The sequence below is a fragment of the Trachurus trachurus genome, assembly GCF_905171665.1.
Source record: "Trachurus trachurus genome assembly, chromosome: 1".
NCBI lineage: Eukaryota > Metazoa > Chordata > Actinopteri > Carangiformes > Carangidae > Trachurus > Trachurus trachurus.
In genome coordinates this window covers 10,578,323-10,597,831 of record NC_139891.1, presented here as the reverse complement: position 1 = coordinate 10,597,831, position 19,509 = coordinate 10,578,323, and the positions used below count along the sequence as shown (strand labels likewise).

Here is a 19,509-nt window from a genome sequence, read left to right as displayed (position 1 = left end):
AGCAGCCAGACTGATATGGCTGCAGCACTGTTGCAAGAGTTACGACGGATAGATCGGACTCCCCCTGGAAAACACGTATTGATCCCACCCTTTGTTTTAGTGCGGTTACCAAACTAATGGTGAGAGCCTTCTGTGTGGAAAATCACAAGACTCAAACATGTAACTCGTTGTTATAAACACATTAGAATGAAACTACAACATACTACTGGCGGTATAACAAATAGTTTCAGTGCTCAAGGAGAGAGAAAACTGCCAGTGAACTGGTTATGTAGCTTCTAACAACTCTATTTCTATGCTCTACGTATTTCTTTGTGGACTGACGACAACAAACCGCGACAGTTATGGGTTGCCAGATCCTATTAATCATAGACCTACCATAGACCTAATACATCCATGCCATAGACTGTAAAGACCTACACAGACAACTCTCACACAATGTTTGGAAAAAATATAATAAATAAATTAAAAATATATATATATTTATTATTATAATATATATATATATATATTGCCACCAAACCCAACATAGTTTTCACTCCACTCAAGAAGTAAAAACCCTAAAATGATTTAGTTGTTTTCATACATCACATGACCCTGTAGCTATTACGCTTTCCAGTAATGTTCCATTTAAATTACAGTACCCAAATTTAACCTTGATCTTGTACTTTGCTCTCTTCTATCATTCCCCCTGCTTCTATATGACTTTACTTTTTTTGAACTGCTAAACGCCCTCCTTTTGTTTCCATATCCCACTTCTGCTGCCAAACACATTATCTTCTCCCACACAATGCGTCGACCCTCTGACTTTGATAGTTTTATTCTTACCTCTACTACTCCTTTCTTTATTGCTTCTTTAGCAAGCTTGTCTGCTCTTTCATTGCCCAAAATTCCCAAGTGTGCTGGGGCCGACATAAAAACTAACACATCCCAGCAACATCTTCCCAGCTCTCTCAAATGCCGTCAATGCTTTGTATATCAATTCTGAATGGGTTTTTGCCACCCCTGTAATTACACTAGTTAGAGGCCACTGAATCAGTGCATATAATTACTTTCTTCTGATCCGCTCAGCCCACAACCGACTTTCTATATAAGGCATCTGCCGTACATAGCTGAGACACTCGATACGTGAAATACTCAGAACTGGCAACACCGATGCAATGCTCGTGTGCTCCCTTTACTTACAGTGCCCCCTGCCCCTGCCCTGCTGCCGCCCAGTTTGGCTTTAGCTGTCATAACAGGCACATCTGACTTGTCACATGCATAACTTATGTTGTGTAACCGACGGAGACCCTACACGTCTCGTGAAGAATGGCTACACCTTTCAGGTAAGCACCAAATTAACCGTTAACGCTCAACAGTTAAGTCGTGATATGTTTCAGGACGTAGGACAGGAGAAACTCACAGTAGGACTACATGTTGGTTCATGCCTCAACCACCGAGCTCACCGCTTGGCCTCTGTCCATCTAAACTTCCGTTTGACTCGGTTCTCTGTAGTAATGGTCGCTTGGTTCCGCGGTTAGCGGTTAGCTAGCCTCGGCTAAAAACATTATGGCCTCGCTGACTCGCCGTAGCGCTGTCTTCTCTTCTTCCTCCTCCTCTTTGTGGTGGGCAAACTGTTGCCATGGCGACTGCAACCACAAGTTATCGGATGTGTAAACTAACTGAACTTTGACAGCAGTTGGCTCGCCCTCGAGCATTTAGATTTACACAGACATACAACAATTTACATTTGGATTTTTTAAAAATGGCTTCTTGCCTGGTCCCCGACTTCCCGGCCGTCATGGTGGCTCTGGAGCATTTAAAGGAGCTGGACAAGCAGCTGAAAGAGGAGGGAGCGCCCTTCGCACCTGAAGCCAGCCTCCACCTGGCAGAGATGACGGCCGCTATTACCGACCTGGAGGCCGACCGACGTGCAGCCCACGAACATTTAGAAGTGGAAACCATAGAAAACAGTAAGCTCAGACACCAAATCAACAACACCCGTGAACGGATGAGCCAGGAGATCATGGCTGACGTCGCAGCAGCGCGTGCATCCAATGCTGCGGAGATAGAGCAGCTGCACAAAGACCTGAACACTGTCCTCCAGCTGCAAGAGGACACCGTGAAGAGGCAGGAGGCCCTCTGCAGACAAAATGAAGCACTGTACCCGCAGCGAGAACAAGTGAAGCGTGAGCACGAAGAGGTCATGGCTCCTCTGAATGAGCAGATCACCCTAAAATATGAACTGCAAATACGGCTGGATCACACACGGGAGCTGATAGAGGAGCTGAAGTCCCAAATCGCAGCTGTCAACCAGGATAAAATAACCCTGGAGCAAAACATGGAACTGGAGAGAGCAGCTTTCAAGGTGAAAAAAGACAACGTGTCCAGAGAAGTGGATCACACAGATGAGAAAATTATGGAGTGGAAGCAAACTACCAGGATGAGCAGAGCAGAGCTGGAGAGGGTTCATGATGAGAGACAAAAAACCCAATACCACCTGGGAGAGCTCATGGCTGATATGGCCAAGCTAAAGAGCAGTTCAGAAAGACTGAGAGAATCCCGTTGCCAGTTTGAGAAACAGCTGGAAGGAGAGACCCAGAAACATCAAGAACTGAGGGAACAGAGAGAAGCGCTGAAGCAGGAGCTTTGTGAGTTGGGAGAAGCATTTAGGCTCGCTATTCAGAATCTCAAAGAGGAAATCGCCACAGTCGACGGTAAGATAGAGGAGGGTCGAGCATCGAGGTTGCTTAGTCAGGACGCCTTGGCTCAAATTTATGAGATTTTCAAGCAGCACCACGAAGAGGAGAGCGAAGTCAGAGCAGAGTATTCCTACGTCTCTCAGCAGCTGGACCGCTCCAAGATGCAGCTGGAGGAACGGATCGCGTCCATAGTGAAGCACAGGAAGGAGATCAAGGAGATGGACAGGCAGGTCAGAGAACTCCTGGAAGTCGACACCGTCAACCAGCGTGTTTTCCAGAGGAATCAGGAGGAGCTGTGCGATAACATGGACACAGAGAAGAAGAACATCAACCACCTTGAGGAGGAGAGGGACGAGCTGAAGAGGATCCTGGAGGAGAAGAAGAGGAGGCAGGAGCAACACATGGCTAAAATGACCTCCGACATCAGCAACAACAGGAGGAGACACGAGGAGCTTCGCCGGGAGCAGGCCGCCTTCCACCAGCGCCAACCTCAAAGCACAGATGCAGAGTTACTGATGAGCCACACAAACCAGTGTGAGATGGAGTACAGACAGACGGAGATCAAGTACCACCAGGAGATACAGGAACACACTGCAGAGGCCGAGGGCATCACAACGAGCAACGAGGAGAAGCAGAGGGAGTTGGCAGAGGAAGAGGAGGTGCTGAGGGAGCTGGAGGCCCGATGGAGCGAGGAGCAAATTCGGCACCGGAGACTGAAAGTGCTCACCTCCGAGCTGAGCCGGAAGAAGTCGGTGCTGGAGCGGTCCATCCAGGGGCTGAGGGGGAAAACCAGCTCTCTGCTGCGGCCCAAAGAGCAGATGAAGGCCGAGCTGGACGGAGCACGAGCAAGTTACATGGATGCGATTAAAAAACAGGCCTCGGAGCTGAGAGCCGTAGAAATAAGCATTTATAACAGCAGCGTGAAACTGGAGCAGGTGAGAATGGAGAACAGCAGGCTGCATCTCTGTAACAGACAGATGACAGGAGATGTCGGCACGGCCAGGAGGAACAAAGACAGGTGCTGGCAGGAGGTGGAGCAGCTCAACCTGGACATAAAGGCTTTGTTTGACAGTTTGCAGGAGGCATGGAGAGAAGATTTCCTGGTAACGGAGGACTGTCAGAGCAGCGATCGTGTCCTCTTAATGTCTCTGAGTACTCTGTTGGACCACTTGAAGACCAGGAGACAGCAGCTGGGAAACGTCAACGTACTCCTACACCAACAAATGTTAGACTTCAGCAAACGACTTGGAGATAAAACTACTACAGACCAAGCGTAGTGGAGCTGTGTAGATCCAGATTATCCGCAGGCAACAAAAAGAAACTAAATAAAGCAGAGACAAACAAGAAGGACATCATTTTATTTCAGGCTCACAAAACACATGAAAATACTCAAATTAAAATTCACCCTGTTGATTAGATTTTTTTTTATTTTAGGGAGAAACATACAAAATAATTTCAGCACACCACTTGCACAATTGAACCAAAATATATTCTCTTATCTATTGCTCTTTACAATATGTAAAACAAGAACATGCTTTCCCATTCATCCACAAGCAAATCCAGATCTCCCTCTTTTTCACATTTACATTTAATATGCAGGCTGTTCAAAATTAAATAGTCTTAAAAACGTTAAGATATTAGTCTACATCTTCTCCCCCAGATTTGCAAGTTGTTTCTTTAAACCATATTCTCTTTTGAGATCTTCAGAACCTTTCACGAACCCATTGTGTATAAAGCAGCAGTAAGCAGTTTGACCCCTTTCCATCCATATTTTATTTAAATCTAGTGTCTGTTCTGTTTTGGGATGTCTTATGCACACCAATGTAATATGTTGTTGATTAGATTTTATATTGATTGCTGATATAGGCACTGACACAGGTGGCTGTGATAATCGGATTAATTTGTGCATTGCCTCCATGGCTACGGTCAGGCCCTCGTTAACATCATTAGTAACACCTGTGCTGTTCCTGCCATGACCAGCCAAATATCTACGCTGGGACACCACTGTGTGTGTTGTGTTTATTTGGTCACATCCCAGTCAAGTTTAGCTGTAAACACAATATTTTAAATTGGCAACAATATTTGTTTCGGGGCATGTTGCCTTCACTGACACGGATAGTGTAGTTATGTGCTGTGTGACTTGACTATTCAGCCACTTAGACATTAGGCATTTTTTGCATTTTATATTTCATTTTTCACATCACTAGGTCTTTTCCCTTCATTTGACATATCACAAGAGCAAAATGTGAGGTGTAGCTTATGAGGCCCAAATCCCATTGAACTGCCTCAGTTTTAGGATTCATGCTTGACTCACTGTCATGACTCATTGTCAGGAGGACACTTGAATAGAAGAGAGCCATTGTTAATGCTTTTAGCAACACCTGTGCTTTTCTTTCCATGGCAAGTCAACATGTCTGCTGAGAGGAATGTCTGCTTGATTATTCACCAATTAATTTGTAAATATGTATTCAGTAATTGTAGTTTTGACCTCTGTACACAAGAGAGGCATTAATCATTTGAAATAGCACGTGCATCAGCTTTGAGTGAGGTCTGACCATTCAGAAACCTTGTCCACACACCCACACCTGATTGGACGCCTACATAGAATATTTGTGTTGTTTCTATCTTGACATGCTCCACCTGTTCGCATTGCTAACCACTTTCAAAGTGTTCATTTAACTTACAGTAACTTATCCAAAACATAAGTACTGTACAAAAGTAAAAGTGTTAAAGTACTTCTGTTTTTCATTGTATTTCTCATAGTATTGTGTTTGGCATGTACAGCAACAATTACAGTATATACTGTACAGAAAGCTGTAACATAGTGAGAGCAAGGGACTCATCTACGGTAACATAAGACACAAGAAGTGCAATAACAGATGTACCTCAGTGTTTTTGTTGTGCCATTTTTAAACCTGCTGTACTTACTGCTATTTCTCATTTTCTAGCTGTGACTGAATTCGTGATTGTTGTAGCCTAATTAAAAACTAATCAATAATAAAACAGTCTCTTCCAGGCTGATTCATTAACAGTAACAGAAATGACATTTCTTTCACCTCACCATCCTTTCTTATGCAGTTATTATTACGCTCCTTCAGTCAAATGCTATAATCCTCTTATTCCTTTGTACTATATTATAAACATAGATGGCATTGTACCCTTGCTGTAAATGGAAAGTACTTTTTTAAGTGCAACTTCACAGCAGGTGCAAACATGCTGAAATAAAATAGAAACATTTGAATGGAAAATTTAAACGAAAAATCCCAAAGAAACTTCAATTCAAATGTATGTATCCTGTTTTCCTCTCAGTCTTGTTGCATGAAGTTTGGTGACTAAATATACTTATTTCCTGTTATGTGTTGCTCCTACCAGCAGGTGGCAGAAGGGACCAGGTTTCTCTCGGCTGTGACCTTGCCCTGCAGTTAGAGGGTCAAACAACCACCCACTTTACTCTGAACAAAAACATGCAGACACATGCACACAGAGGAACATTCCCTGCTTCTGTCTCACGCGCCGTTAGGACTACATAAAGGCAAAGAAGGACGGCTGACAAACAAGGTAGCTGCTACACAAGTGGAGCTGAACGGAAATCATCAGTTTATTCCAGTAAAGAAGGTAAGATGTCAGATCCTCAAACATGAAGTAAAGTTAGATTTGGACTCCTGTGTGTCTGTTGCTATGGTCATACTATATCATATTAAGGAATGTTTTTCGGATCGTCTCTACTGATCCCTGTCAGACTGGGTCTGCCTAAAGCTCATCTTTCCAGTCATTATTTATATCTGCAAGCGCTCAGTGCCAAAACACAGAACTGTGTAGCTCTTAGCTCTTACTATGAGAACTTGTAACTTTCCACATTACTGAGATCAGAACTGTCTTTTATTCTGAAAAGTCCCATTGTTTGTTGTCATAACAAGTCTTTCAGGAATACTCCAAAGTTCAGTCTGTTTTATCTTTCTGCAAAGGTAAACTATGCAGGTCTCTGGATAGTGACTTACCCAATTCTGCTTATCCTGCCCACAGGTCCCATTCACATTTAGCACACACCGCTACTAAAGAATCGTAGAGTGTGGGCTAATGCTGTTCATCGACATTTTCAGGTGCCAGGAAAAGAAAGCCCATTTAATCACAACCTTTCATTTGTAATACAAAAGTGAAATTAGTCTTATCACAGCCTTCAAACACTTAAGTTCCCAGTGGCTGTAAGTGGGGAACCAAGTGGATATGTTATGATGTCAGATCATATATCAGAGGTGACACAACGATTTAAAATGTAAAGGTCTACTACAGCTTCTGACATGAAGAACTGTAGATCTCCAGGACCTTGTCGTCTACTGAGCGTCTGTGTCGATTGTAACTACTGTTCTCTGAAAGGGCCGTGATGTTTGCGTAATAAGTAACACAGTGTATTATCAGAATGAACAGAAGCGGGTCACATGTCTGTAAACAAACTGTTGTGGACAGAGTGGCTCCTCAATGCTGTAGATCACGTCGAGACAGCCCGGAGGAGTCAGCCTGTGTTAAGGTCAGAGAGTAAGGAGCAATCTAACACCACAAACTAGATACATGATGTTCAATGTCTGACGCGCCAACATGTACAAACACACATAGATGCCATCATTTTGACGGTGGTGTGTTTTTTAATAGGGGCTCCCTGTAGTTCCAAACAAGCTTTAATGGATAGTAGTGGAAGTATACTCGTAATATATACAGTATGTAAACAAACTACTTATTACTGTATTTATTTGTGCTGTTAGCGTGCCGTGGACGTAGGGATGGCAGTGTCCAGCCAGCACGTCGGTCCAGAAAGAGATTTCAGAAACTTCTGAAATGTTTTGAGGTTTCAGTTACACACACATTATACACAGCAGTGGTTCAGTTCAGTCACAGAGATCACAAACAGTCAACATGATGAGACTGTTGAAATCAACTGCTGCCCAATAGAATAGGAGTGTGCCAAAAAATCGATTCACATAAGAATCGCAATTCTCATTTAATAAGATTCAGAATCGATATAAAATGTCCCAAAATCGATTTTGAAAAATAAAAAAATGAAACAAATCTGCTGGCTGTCGGCCCCCATTTCCTTAGAAATTTAAAAGGCATCACTTTTAATTTGGTCACTTAACCAATATGTGATATAGCTTTTATACAACAGTTTCAACAATTCCATCTAAGCATGGATAAATGTTTAAAACTCAATAAATGTGAAAAAGACATTTTAGTCATTCTGTCTTGCAAAGCAGACAGGAGTAGATCATGAGGATCCTTTGCACAATGGACTGAAGCAGAAATCATTATGAATCAAATCGTTTTGAATTGAAAATCGGTTTTGAATCGAATCGTAGCCCCAAAAATCAGAATCAAATCGAATCGTGAGATAGTAAAAGATTCCCACACCTAATGCCCAACCTCCCCTACACACGCGCGTATAAAAACCCACCCACATATTGTAATGTAAGGCAGCTGCCCTTCAATGTTGAAATGTCAATATGCCACTAAAAGATACAGTGACACAACTCACTCAGTCTCTCATTTACACACACATACATGTATAATATATATACATACACACACACACTTCCAGTGAGGTCTTGTTCAGCCTGTTTGGACGTCAGTTGCGTGAGGTTTTTGTGGCAGATGATTTGCTTTCCTGTCATGCCGTAGAAATCACACACTTTGGCATTGTGGTGTGTGATCTGTGGTTAAGAGTCTGTGCGCATACAGATGCCATGAGTCACCCACAGATCGACACAGCTTCTCCTTTCTGCTCGTGCTGCTGAAATTCTCTGGAATATAAAATCATCTTGGCACGAGCTGCACTGAAGGAGCCAGCCAGGCAGAGACAACGACATGACTCCACATCACAACTCTTCTGATCACACATAATGGCAGACATTTGTGATGTTTATTTATATTCATAGAGAATCACAGTTTTCAAAAAAAAATGTCGATGAAGACAGCTCACACATGAACCTGCTCTCCATGATAGCTGCCATTAACGACGACAGTGTGAGGACAATAACCTCAGAGGGAAACTTGCACTTGACAGATCTCTACATAACAGTGGTTTACAATCATAACCTCTCACTCAGCCTGCGGCCTAGGACCTCCCCAAATGAAGTCAGAGGGGAAATGATCAGAAAAGACTTATTTTGGGCTTTGATCTGACAATAGAGTGAGTAAGACAGGAAAGTCAGAAAGTCAAAGGGCCACAGGTCAAACTTGAATCATATAAAGATATAGCCTACTAAAATGTTTATTTTTCAATCCATATCTGTGCTTTCTTGTGTAGATTTATTTATCCTTTTCAGGAAAATAGTTTCCACCTTCCATACATACAGCCTCGAGAGTACAAACAATCAAAAAGGACCACAGGAGTGTATCCTTGATCATATTACATACATTTACATGCGTTCCCACATTTCATACACCCCACACCTTACCTAGTTTCCCACATTTACATATGCATTCCCCATGACATTCTTTTCATGTATACTGCTAGATATAGTATTTACCCCTTCAAACTCCAAAAATGATTCAAATGAATCGATCCAATAACATCCCGATGTTGAGATATTTCATTAAAAACACTAAACCTTTAACTGTTGGAATCAAATCGTCACAGTTTTCAAAATGTCATTATAATCCATTTCAACAACTGTTGTGCTCTTTCAGTCTGGGGGAGGTGTGGTCTCAAATTGCTGCTTCATGCTGTAGTTTTACAGTTCAGTAAACAACGTCGATCCAACCCTTTAAAATATCATAAACCTAACATGCAAGTTTGTAAAAGTCCAATGTGTTGTGGAAAATCACACCCAGCACTGACGCAACATTTAAAATATACTGTAATCAGGCCGTGCGGCTGCTGTTACACCACGCAAACGGAGGAAGTTATTGCAAGACAGTCAACAGACGTACGTTTTTATCTCTCTGATTGTCTTTTACATATAACTGGTGTTGTTGCTCTATATTTGGAGTCAGTCTCCTCATGAGTCTTTGTAATGAATCTATCAGTGATATATCTGCCTCACACTCAGCTGGCGTGTGTGTGTGTGTGTGTGTGTGTGGGTGGCTGTGAGAGAGCAGCAGTGTATCCCTCTCTCTCCCTCACCAGCACATGACCTGTAATACTCCATATGGCCTGATGACGTCTCTACTTCCTAATCTCTCTCTCTCTCCCTCTCTGTCTGTCTGTCTCTCGACCTCCTCCCTGAGGTTTTAAAGGCGGCGGCGAGCAGACAGGAGTCAGATTTCTGCGTCTGCTCAGAGACAGCACGTGCCACCTTCTCTTGTTGAAGTGAAAACACTTTGAGCTAAGCTGCGAGGCTTTAATCTGCTGACAGCAGCATAGAGTATCTATCCGTCAGGGTGACAGTAGCGTCACGGAGAGACAGCGAGGACATTTTACTGAAGCATACAGTGGACAGTGATGGAGACTATGGGTAAGAGGCAGCTATTCCTCTTTTTGTAAGAGACATGATCATGTTTAGATGGACAGTATGTATTCACAGTTATTTTAAGTGTACAGGTGGACGGTGGGTAATGTGTTTTATATCAGTATTTTTAAGGTTTGTCTTCATGTGTCAGGAGTTATTTGATATGTGGATCACATCAGTGGTTAAACAGCAGGACGTCTCTCTCCTGCTGTCATATGGTTGTTGTGCAGAGGAGAAGCACCAGGTCACCACAGTCTCAGTTTTGTGCACATGAGCATGCACAACATTTTCATTTTTTCTAAAAAAATGTGGAGATTGAGTATTACAAGCTGGAAAAATACAAATTCTCTGTGGAGAGATTGGTGATATTTGGTTTTAGAAAATGAAATTATGCATGTTATCTAATTTATACAAATCTTTGTGGTTTCTTCTGCGTTCTGGCTGTAAATGAGAAAAGTTGCTGTTTTCAACATTTCTGTTATATCATTATTAGTTATCTTATTATTATGCGTTACCTTCTGCAGCATTTTGAATTGAACATGAGTGATGTTTCTCAGCAGCACAACCTGCTGCAGTTCAAAGTTCTCACAGACAGGCCACTAGAGTGCCAAACACTCATGAAGGTGGAAACCAGAGGAACAGATGGTGCCTGTGTGTTGGTGCATTTTATCAACACAGCCTCTCTAAACTGAAACTGAAAGTGGTACACTAATGAAAACAGTGCCTGATTTACCAATTAAAACATACAGTTTAATCATATAAGGCTGCTGTAATCAATAGTTGTATCAGCAACACTTCCCTCTGCTGTACATGGTGTTTTAGCATCTTTCAGTGAATCATTTTGGTTTTTAGGCTCCATAAACCTTCATGTTGTTGTTCAGTAGGAGGTGACATGTCCCTTGTCCCCACTTGTTCTAAAAGCTGCAGGTTTAACATCTACACAGTGGTGGAGACACACACACTGGGGCCTGTGGTGTTGCAAACCATTTACAGTCCACTCCTTTGTTCAAACTCAGATATTAATACACCCAAAGTCGCTGCAGAGCGTCGGCCTCAGCTGCATTAATGAATCAGGTCACACATGAGCAGACAGATGTTCTTTCAGGACAAAAGGCGAGCTGGGCTTTGGGCTTAATCATCCTGAGACCCCAGCAGACAAAAAAAAACAAAAAAAAAAAAAACAGGGATTTGTCTCGGTTGCTGCTAAAGATGACTGAACAGCTGAGGAGCTCACTGCCTTTAATTATCAGAGTTGCATGTCAGAAAACATCCTCAGTAAATGAACTCAGGATGTAGAAAGACATGTAGGACAGGTGTCACTTTCCATTTATTTTATTTATTAGTTTATTTGAAAAGGGACAATGAATGTACATTAATAAAACATTGTAAAAACAAATGTAAATGTACCCGAGTTAGCTAAAAGGCTCGTTTTCATCGGTAGTCCCTCTGCCTGATGTTAAAGGGCATCCTTTAAAAAAGACAGCAACAATAAAATACCTCATATAAAAAAGGTAACACATTCTATACACAATTGAAAGACAATAACACACATCCACGATTGCATCATGCTCTTATATACTCTTTAAAAAAAATCTGTATCAGTCAATCACATTTTTGTTTGTTAACAAGCCATTTCTTGGCATTGTGCTTGAATGAGTCGTATGTTGGAGACATTCTGATTGATGGGGGAACTGTCAGGAGAAGACACTGACTTACAGATGTGTGTTGGACGTCAGAACTTCTCTCTCTAGTAAAGTTTCTGCACCACAGACCGACACATGCTCACACAACTCTGCATTTGTCTTGAAGATATCAGTTTTCAGAGGGAGCAGAGAGTGTTTCCTGTGTGATCAGCCGACTCAGCATTTCCGCTCACATCTTCGTGGCCTTTCATTGTCTTGTAGCTTCATGTTTCCTTTTTTGTGGTGTGCAGCTTTAATGTGTCGCTTCGCTCTCACCTCTTGTTTCCAGTCACAGCTGTTCTGTTTTCAGCCTCTCGGCTCACAGCCATGTGTTTTTTTTCCTCCTCAGTGTGTCCGATGGGTGGAGGAGCCACCAGGCTGTACAGCTCTGTGACCCAGGCCCTCAACAGCACCGCTCCTCTCCCCCTCCCCCCATCCCACCTGGACCCCCACCAGCCTGCAGACACAAACCTGGATCCGGATTTCTTCCAGGTGAGAGCTCCTCTTCTACTTGCGCTGCAGTTTGTGTTGAATCTTGTCCCCGCACAGAAATGAAATAACCAGTGTCCTGTCTGTCTGTCCTGTAGGAGCAGAGGGGGTCCTCTGTGTGTCCCCTTGATCCAGTGGACCTGCTTCGACAGTGTGAGGAGGCCCTCAGGGACACGCCACCTCGCTTCCACAGGAATTTTCTTCATCTTTATAATGGAGACAGTGCCCCCAGCAGCCCCATCAGGGTGATGCAGTGGAACATACTGGCCCAAGGTGAACTATATTCCTTATTTATCACATCACACTGAACCATACACTCACACAGTTTGGAACTTATTATTAATAAAAATCAAATTAATAGAGGATGTGATTTTTTGAACAGTACAGCTGGAGATAGCAGCTTTTATTCTGCTTCCATTCATCTTTAAGGAAGTTCAATGCAATGTGGAAGTGGGTGCTCGTAGTGATGAAGTGATTATAACCCAGCTCTGCAGTTCAGCTCACATCTACTGGTCTAGTGTATTTCCAGTTAGTCAGTCTATTCAACAACAAAAAATATTTGCAGATTAAAGTGACTGCACTTTTACCTCAATATCCAGTTAGCGACCAAGCACAAGTCGTCAAAGTTAACTATTAGTTAAGCTAGCTGGTGGAACTAAGATCCTACATTAATGTTTCTACTAAATTTTGTAGTTCACCATCAAATATGTAGTTGATGAATAGAATAGAATAGAATAGAATAGAATAGAATAGAATAGAATAGAATAGAATATATCTGTATTGTCTTTTTGCCTTTGACTCACCATATTAAACAAAACAGCACAAATTACTACTAAGGCAGGACCTTTTTATTTTTTGGGCTGTGTGGCTGCACATTTTTGTTCCAACAAACCAAGAGCACACAGTTTGACCAATCAGCTGTCAGAAGACTGAGATCAGTTGATTAAAATAGTCAGGTCTGGTGTGCTGCTGCTTGGTTGGAAAGAAAACCTGCAGCCACACCTTTGTGGAACAGTTTGCCCATGCCTGATCTAAGTGAACATAAAACACAGTGACATAAAACAGATTTAGCTCAGAAGTTGGTGGACAGCAGGACAGAGCTGACAGCACAGTGAATGCTGGTGTCAAGTTGATCATGTCGCTAGGAAAATGACTCCAGGTAAATGCAAAACGGAGCAAATGAGCAATGCCAAAGTCCTACCTAAAAGTTGTTTCACTGTTCCTAAGTGGATGTAAACAAAAAAAAAAAAAAAAAGAAAATCCATGAATACTTCAGGGTTTTGTTTCTCAGCATGAACATGTCCAAAATAGTAGAGAGGACATATCCTGATCAAAAACCTGACAGGTATTGTTGTGTTAAACTGCATACTAAAGCCAGATGTCCTTTCTCCTCCTGTCCAGCTCTGGGTGAGGGACTTGACAGTTTTGTCCAGTGTCCCGTGGAGGCCCTCAGCTGGTCCCACAGGAAGTATCTCATCTTAGAGGAGATCCTCACCTACCGCCCTCACATCCTGTGCCTGCAGGAGGTCGACCACTACTACGACACTTTCCAGCCGGTGCTGGCGGGCCTGGGCTACAGCAGCAACTTCTGCCCCAAGCCATGGTCGCCCTGCTTGGACGTGGAGGGCAACAACGGCCCCGACGGCTGCGCGCTGTTCTACGATCAGTCCAGGTTCGAGCTCCTGGACAGCGTAAACATACGACTGTCCGCCATGAGGATCCCAACCAATCAGGTGGGTGAGATTCCACCCTCTTCCTGTAAAATGAATGAATGAATGCATACATTTTATTTTGAACATGTCTAAAATAAATCAAATCAAATCAAATCAAATCAAACATTTAAGTAGGGGATATGGGGACAAGTCTTATTTCTCCAATCAGAAACATGCTAAATACAGTTGTTTTGGACATATGAAAGTGGCTTTTTTCATGAGCTGTATATTTGTCATACTGTCCTGAACGTTTGTATGAATGAATCCAAACTTACCAAGTTTGAATCACTGTTTTGTTGCCTATTGAATGATATGATATTAGCATGTTTGAATGTCACTGTGTGTAGCTAGCACATGAGGTTTTGTCATGGCTGATGGATGGGGACGGTTGCAACAACTTCTTGCAACTGTCCCCATGCTAAGCAGCCATATCAAAACAGACCACACAACAGTTTTGTTTTTGAATTTCAAGAATTTATTTTAAATCTGAAAGTGCATAAGCAAACATATATGTATAAAATTAAACATTTTAGCTCAAAATAGGCACAATTTATCTCTCATGATGAACAGAACAGCCTATTAGACCATGAGAGACTGATGCTAAAGATAAACAAAACGATTCCCAAAAATAACTTTTTGCAACTATTGTTGTTCTATGGGACAAAACAGTTACATTTATTTGATGCCATATAGTGAATAAATCATCTAAAAGTAGAATACATGTTTAATTAAAATATTTTGTGTTGCAAAATTGTTCCATTCTTCTTGTCTCACACTGAGCTATTGAGTTTTAATACCACCAGTAACATCTGCACATTGATTCAAGGCCTACTGTGTGTTCTACACAAAACAAACCTCCAACTGTCAATATTACTACCAAATAAATAATACTATAGTATTATTGTAAAACAATGTATATTTTAGCAATACTATGCTTATTGAGACAAAAAGCAAAGGTTAATGATGAGTGAAATTTAATGTGTTTAATATGTTGCAACCGTCCCTGATCCGTCCCCAGGTTTGGGGTCAGTTGCAACATCTGAATTCTTCCATTCAAACAAAGATTGTGATTGATGTGTCATATGTGACCATCTTTAAATGGTATGGCTAATTAGCAGACACTAATAATTAGCAGACAGTTGCAATGCAAAGTGTTGCAACTGTCCCCACTCCCAGTCTCCCCTATCATCAAATCATAATATACACACAAGTTCGAAAACACACCTCTAACATGCTGCTCTCTTGCCACCACAGGTCGCCATAGTAACAATGCTTCGTTGCCGGAGAACGGGGAGATGCTTGTGCGCCGCCGTGACCCACCTGAAGGCGCGCTCCGGCTGGGAGTGGCTCCGCAGCACCCAGGGCTCGGATCTGCTGCGACACCTCCAGAGCCTGGTCCAGAAACACACGGGCCGTCCCGCCGGCGACCCCAGCTCCGACATTCCTCTGCTCATATGCGGAGATTTCAACGCGATCCCATCCGAGGAGGTGTACCGACACTTCATCACATCGCCGCTCTGTCTGGACTCGGCCTACAAGAAGCTCAGCAAAGACGGACTGACGGAACCGGAGTACACCACCTGGAAGATCCGGCCCACGGGGGAATGTTGCACGACCCTGGACTACATCTGGTACAGCCAGGACACGCTCAGGGTGGACTCCGTGTTGGACATGCCCACGGAGGAGCAGATCGGACCAAACAGGCTTCCGTCCTTCAGCTATCCCTCTGACCACCTCTCTCTGGTCTGCGACTTCAGCTTTAAGGAGAAAGAGTGAGAAGAAGTCGGAGAACCGGCGCAAAAGAAGGGACGAGTTTGACTTTCTGGTTGGCTATACGCTCCACCAGCAGGTGTGTGGACAAGACGCCGCCGCCTCTTGAGTGGAACAGTGAGGACGAGGACGAGGACAGGAGGCCAAGGAACTGAAGTGAGAAGAGGAAAAGCCAGGTAACTCATGGCGGTCAAGTTGCAATGATGCAGTCTACCTCCCCGAACTCTAATAACACTGTGCTCGTGTGTGTTTTCTACACCATGCTCCCGTCCTGCCCCCCCTCATCTACACTCAACACAATTTGCACAGTGAAACTAATAAATAAGATTTGATCTGTTTTTGTTTTTATTAGTTGACAATAATAATAACAATAATAATAATAATAATAATAATAAGATCAAACTGTGTTTAATTGAAAATGTAGTAAATGTTGTGCTTCAACCTGCCAATGTACTACAGAGTGACTGAGAATAAAGTGTTTCTGCTGCTCAGTTGTGTGCTGTTGATCACTGATGCACTATTTCTGCTCTTGGTTTTGGAGTTACTTCTACTCCTACTTATTATTATTAACAAACAGACAATGTGATAAAGTAAAAAAAAAACTGAAAGAAAGAAAATAACTACTAATTCAAATAATTGCATAAGGTTTCAGAGGATACATTTTCATCAATATATGCACCAACAACAAACACATATAGACTGAGTAAAGACAATGAGGCGTTCATTACAAGTATAAAAAACAAATATAAAATATATATAAGAAACATATTTTACAAATCATTAGAGATATAATTTGTTATGTACCTCACCCATTTTTCCCATTTTTCTTCAAAAATATAAACTTGTTTTCTAATTCTTTCCATTACGTATACCTCGTTTACAAGATCCTTCCACTTGGAATTACTTAAATTATCATCTTTTAACCAATTTCTTGTAATTTTTTTAATTTTTTTAATTAATGCTACTCTTATTATTAGTTGTTCTAGTTGGTTTAGGTTAGGAGTTGAAGAGATTCACACTTATTTCTCACTGTGCAGGTGGTTTTGGTCTGAACTGTTCTGGCTATCACATAGCCAGAGATTTATTTGCTCAATTTAAAGCAATGAAGGTGAATGGGTTTTGGTTTTGGTGCTGCTCATAGACTTGAACTTTTTGATTTCCACAGCAGCTCGCCTTTCCCCCCCAAAAAAGAAAGAGAAGAAAGTAATGGACTTTGTAGTGAAGGGTGTTTTTACTAAAAAGCAAGACACAAAAAAACCTTTTTATATAATTTGGCAGAAGTGTTTCTTTAAAGATTCCTCACTCCATTAATCAACAGGGTAATAAGTTCAATTGTAACACTATGTGAATGTAAAGCCTGTAAACAGCTGTGAGTGTCGACACACCGCTGTCTAAACACCGCTATCAGCGAAACGGTGCAACCTGCAACACAACCGGCTGCTGCAAGTTACTGACAGAGATTACCACATCACCTGTCACAGTAAGAAAGTTCAAACTGTCAACGCCCATTAGAGACAGGTTGGACACAGGTCGACTGAACTGGAGACAGGACAGAAGCAGGGCCGTTGTATAGGGGAGAAATGATAATGATGATAATTCTAGGGGCCCAGCGCCCAGTAGGGCCCACAAAAAAACCCAGTAGTCTAATCTTTGTATGACTGAATTATTCTGCTTAGACCCTGACTAATACTCATAGTAATGCTGCATTAGCATCAAAACAAAGTAGACTAAATTAAAAAATGATAAACGTAGTCTAAGAAAAAAAGCGGAAAAATCAGGGGCCCACTTTAGTATTCTTTCAGGGGGCCCAGAATTCCTAGCAACGGCCCTGGACAGAAGACATCAGGAATTGGAGAGGACGGCTCTACAGCCAGGTTCTCTGGTCCATACGTACTGAAGTATCAACACACACCCAACCCAAGTGCCACATACTGTACCGCTGTTGATGTCTCAACACAGAGGGAGTGAAGAGAACTTCATGTGCTCTGAACTCACAGTACGTTACACAGAAGACACACACGCTGGATTACCACATTTTAGAAAGATCCTCCCATAAATATTTCATCTGGATTTCCTGACCTGACTGATGAGCATTGGTTTGTGGTTTTATTCAAATCTGTATTGTGAGTAGTTATTGATCATCTTATTTAAAGACTTCTGTCTGGTCCACACACTCAGTTGGACTCTTGACTTAATGGTCAACGGTCAGAAATTATGTCATTTGAAATGTTGTGCAAAAACTCTTTTTCAGTGTTGTCACTCAGGAAGGAGAGGCTATGACATAGTTCCTTAATTCTACTTATTGATCTCTGTGTGCACCAGCTTCATTGTGAACATAACTGAACCACAAACATTTGCTGCAGTGCTGAATCCTATCAGTCAAGTGTCCAGACACAGGGAAGTGACTTATCTTTGTCAACGTATCAGGGCAACAATAAAATTTGAGAAAGTCAAGCAACTGTCTGCACCCAGTGTTCTGCAGATACACTGATCAACTAAATGTTATCAATGTTTTAAAAAAAAAAAGGGCTCACTGCCACTCAGATTTGAGAAAATAAATGTAGGCCATCATAATGGTTTTTTATCTTGAATGATTCCTGATACACACTGGTTTGTACTGGTTATACAGGTCAAATGAAATGAAATCTGAATCAGCTTCAGTGTGAAATTGAAAAAACCAAAGAAAACAGCTGTCGGGTTTCAAACGTCTTTTTATATTTCAGTAAAATCTACTTGAATACACTTTGAAACAAGAGTACAACAAAATAGAATATACTTCAAATGTTGAATATACAAACAGTTCAGTCTGAACACAAACATCTTTCTCTCTATTGTCCCTCTTTTTAGGTTAAAAATAATAATGATAATGATGATGATGATGATGATGAAATGTAGGGCCAAAATGGTACAGACTCTATTCTGGCAAACTGTTTGAAGGGTGAAGTAAAGTGACCTTGGATCCACAGTGGTTCAATGTTTTTTTCACAGACATTTTGCATAAACGTGTGATTTTTGATGCCTCCATTTTTTTTTAAAAAGGGAAAAAAAAGAAAGAAAGTTAGGGCTTAATTACATATGTGATCTCTGGATTATTTTCCTTTTCGAGACATGGCGGCATGCACTGTCTCTGAATCACATTCTTTGCATTTCCATGCAGCCAAAGACTGTAGGATCGTGAAGAGGAGAGCAAACAAAAAAACTAAATGGAAAATAAAATGCAAGAATTGAAGCACAGCCAAGATCCTTTTGTCAAACAAATGTAAAAAGTCAAACCTAGAAGATTTTTGCTAGAAACTGGAAGACACACTGCAAGCAATCCAGTCACTGACCTACAACATGTGTTTTCTCTAAATGAGCATTAACAGCCTGACAGACAGAGGAACTAATGGTAAAACAAATATTAGATGCTCTAGTTTCAGTAATACTGTGCTTGGTACAAGGTATCAAAACACAACAAAAAACAAATGTCAGCTTACTGTTCAGACAATATATGAAAAAGAAAATTAAAATCTAAGGCTGTTCTGTTAACTTTAGCTCCGTAAACTGTATAGTAGAGATATATATATATATAAATATGTACATACACAACCATTGTCTGTCTGATATCGATCCTTGTCAGAGCTTCTCTCAGCTCCTCTCTCTCTCACATGTAGCACCACCTACACTTGATCTGCACAGTGATATAAGTAAAAAAAATAAGTTGCTGGTTTTAACATCCAGAGGCAAAATTGGAAAC

General features: G+C 41.7%; 2 protein-coding genes across 4 annotated transcripts; both read left to right on the top strand.

The window, feature by feature from the left end:
* Positions 1 to 1,172: 1,172 nt before the first annotated feature.
* LOC310999271 (nocturnin-like) lies at positions 1,173 to 16,251 on the top strand. 3 transcript variants are annotated; one of them, XM_083989605.1, is made up of 6 exons: positions 1,173 to 1,325; positions 6,054 to 6,296; positions 12,152 to 12,294; positions 12,390 to 12,564; positions 13,693 to 14,024; positions 15,258 to 16,251. In XM_083989605.1, exons 3-6 carry the CDS (start codon positions 12,160 to 12,162, stop codon positions 15,777 to 15,779), a joined length of 1,164 nt encoding a protein of 387 aa, XP_083845731.1. In that variant the 5' UTR covers positions 1,173 to 1,325; positions 6,054 to 6,296; positions 12,152 to 12,159; the 3' UTR covers positions 15,780 to 16,251. The 3 variants fall into 3 exon arrangements, with proteins under 3 accessions (XP_083845731.1, XP_083845732.1, XP_083845730.1); XM_083989606.1 differs by having other exon boundaries at positions 1,238 to 1,325; positions 6,057 to 6,296; XM_083989604.1 differs by lacking the exons at positions 1,173 to 1,325; positions 6,054 to 6,296 and adding an exon at positions 9,913 to 10,126.
* On the top strand, positions 1,745 to 3,958 carry ccdc175 (coiled-coil domain containing 175; the record flags this gene model as incomplete). Its single annotated transcript, XM_083982498.1, has 1 exon — positions 1,745 to 3,958. One exon carries the CDS (start codon positions 1,745 to 1,747, stop codon positions 3,956 to 3,958), a length of 2,214 nt encoding a protein of 737 aa, XP_083838624.1.
* Positions 16,252 to 19,509: the final 3,258 nt, after the last annotated feature.

What these genes read in the sequence shown, in the direction of transcription:
- LOC310999271 (XM_083989604.1), top strand. An exon ending in GTGGAACATACTGGCCCAAG is followed by an intron (nt 12,565 to 13,692) that starts GTGAACTATATT and finishes CCTCCTGTCCAG; the next exon opens with CTCTGGGTGAGGGACTTGAC. An exon ending in TGAGGATCCCAACCAATCAG is followed by an intron (nt 14,025 to 15,257) that starts GTGGGTGAGATT and finishes TTGCCACCACAG; the next exon opens with GTCGCCATAGTAACAATGCT.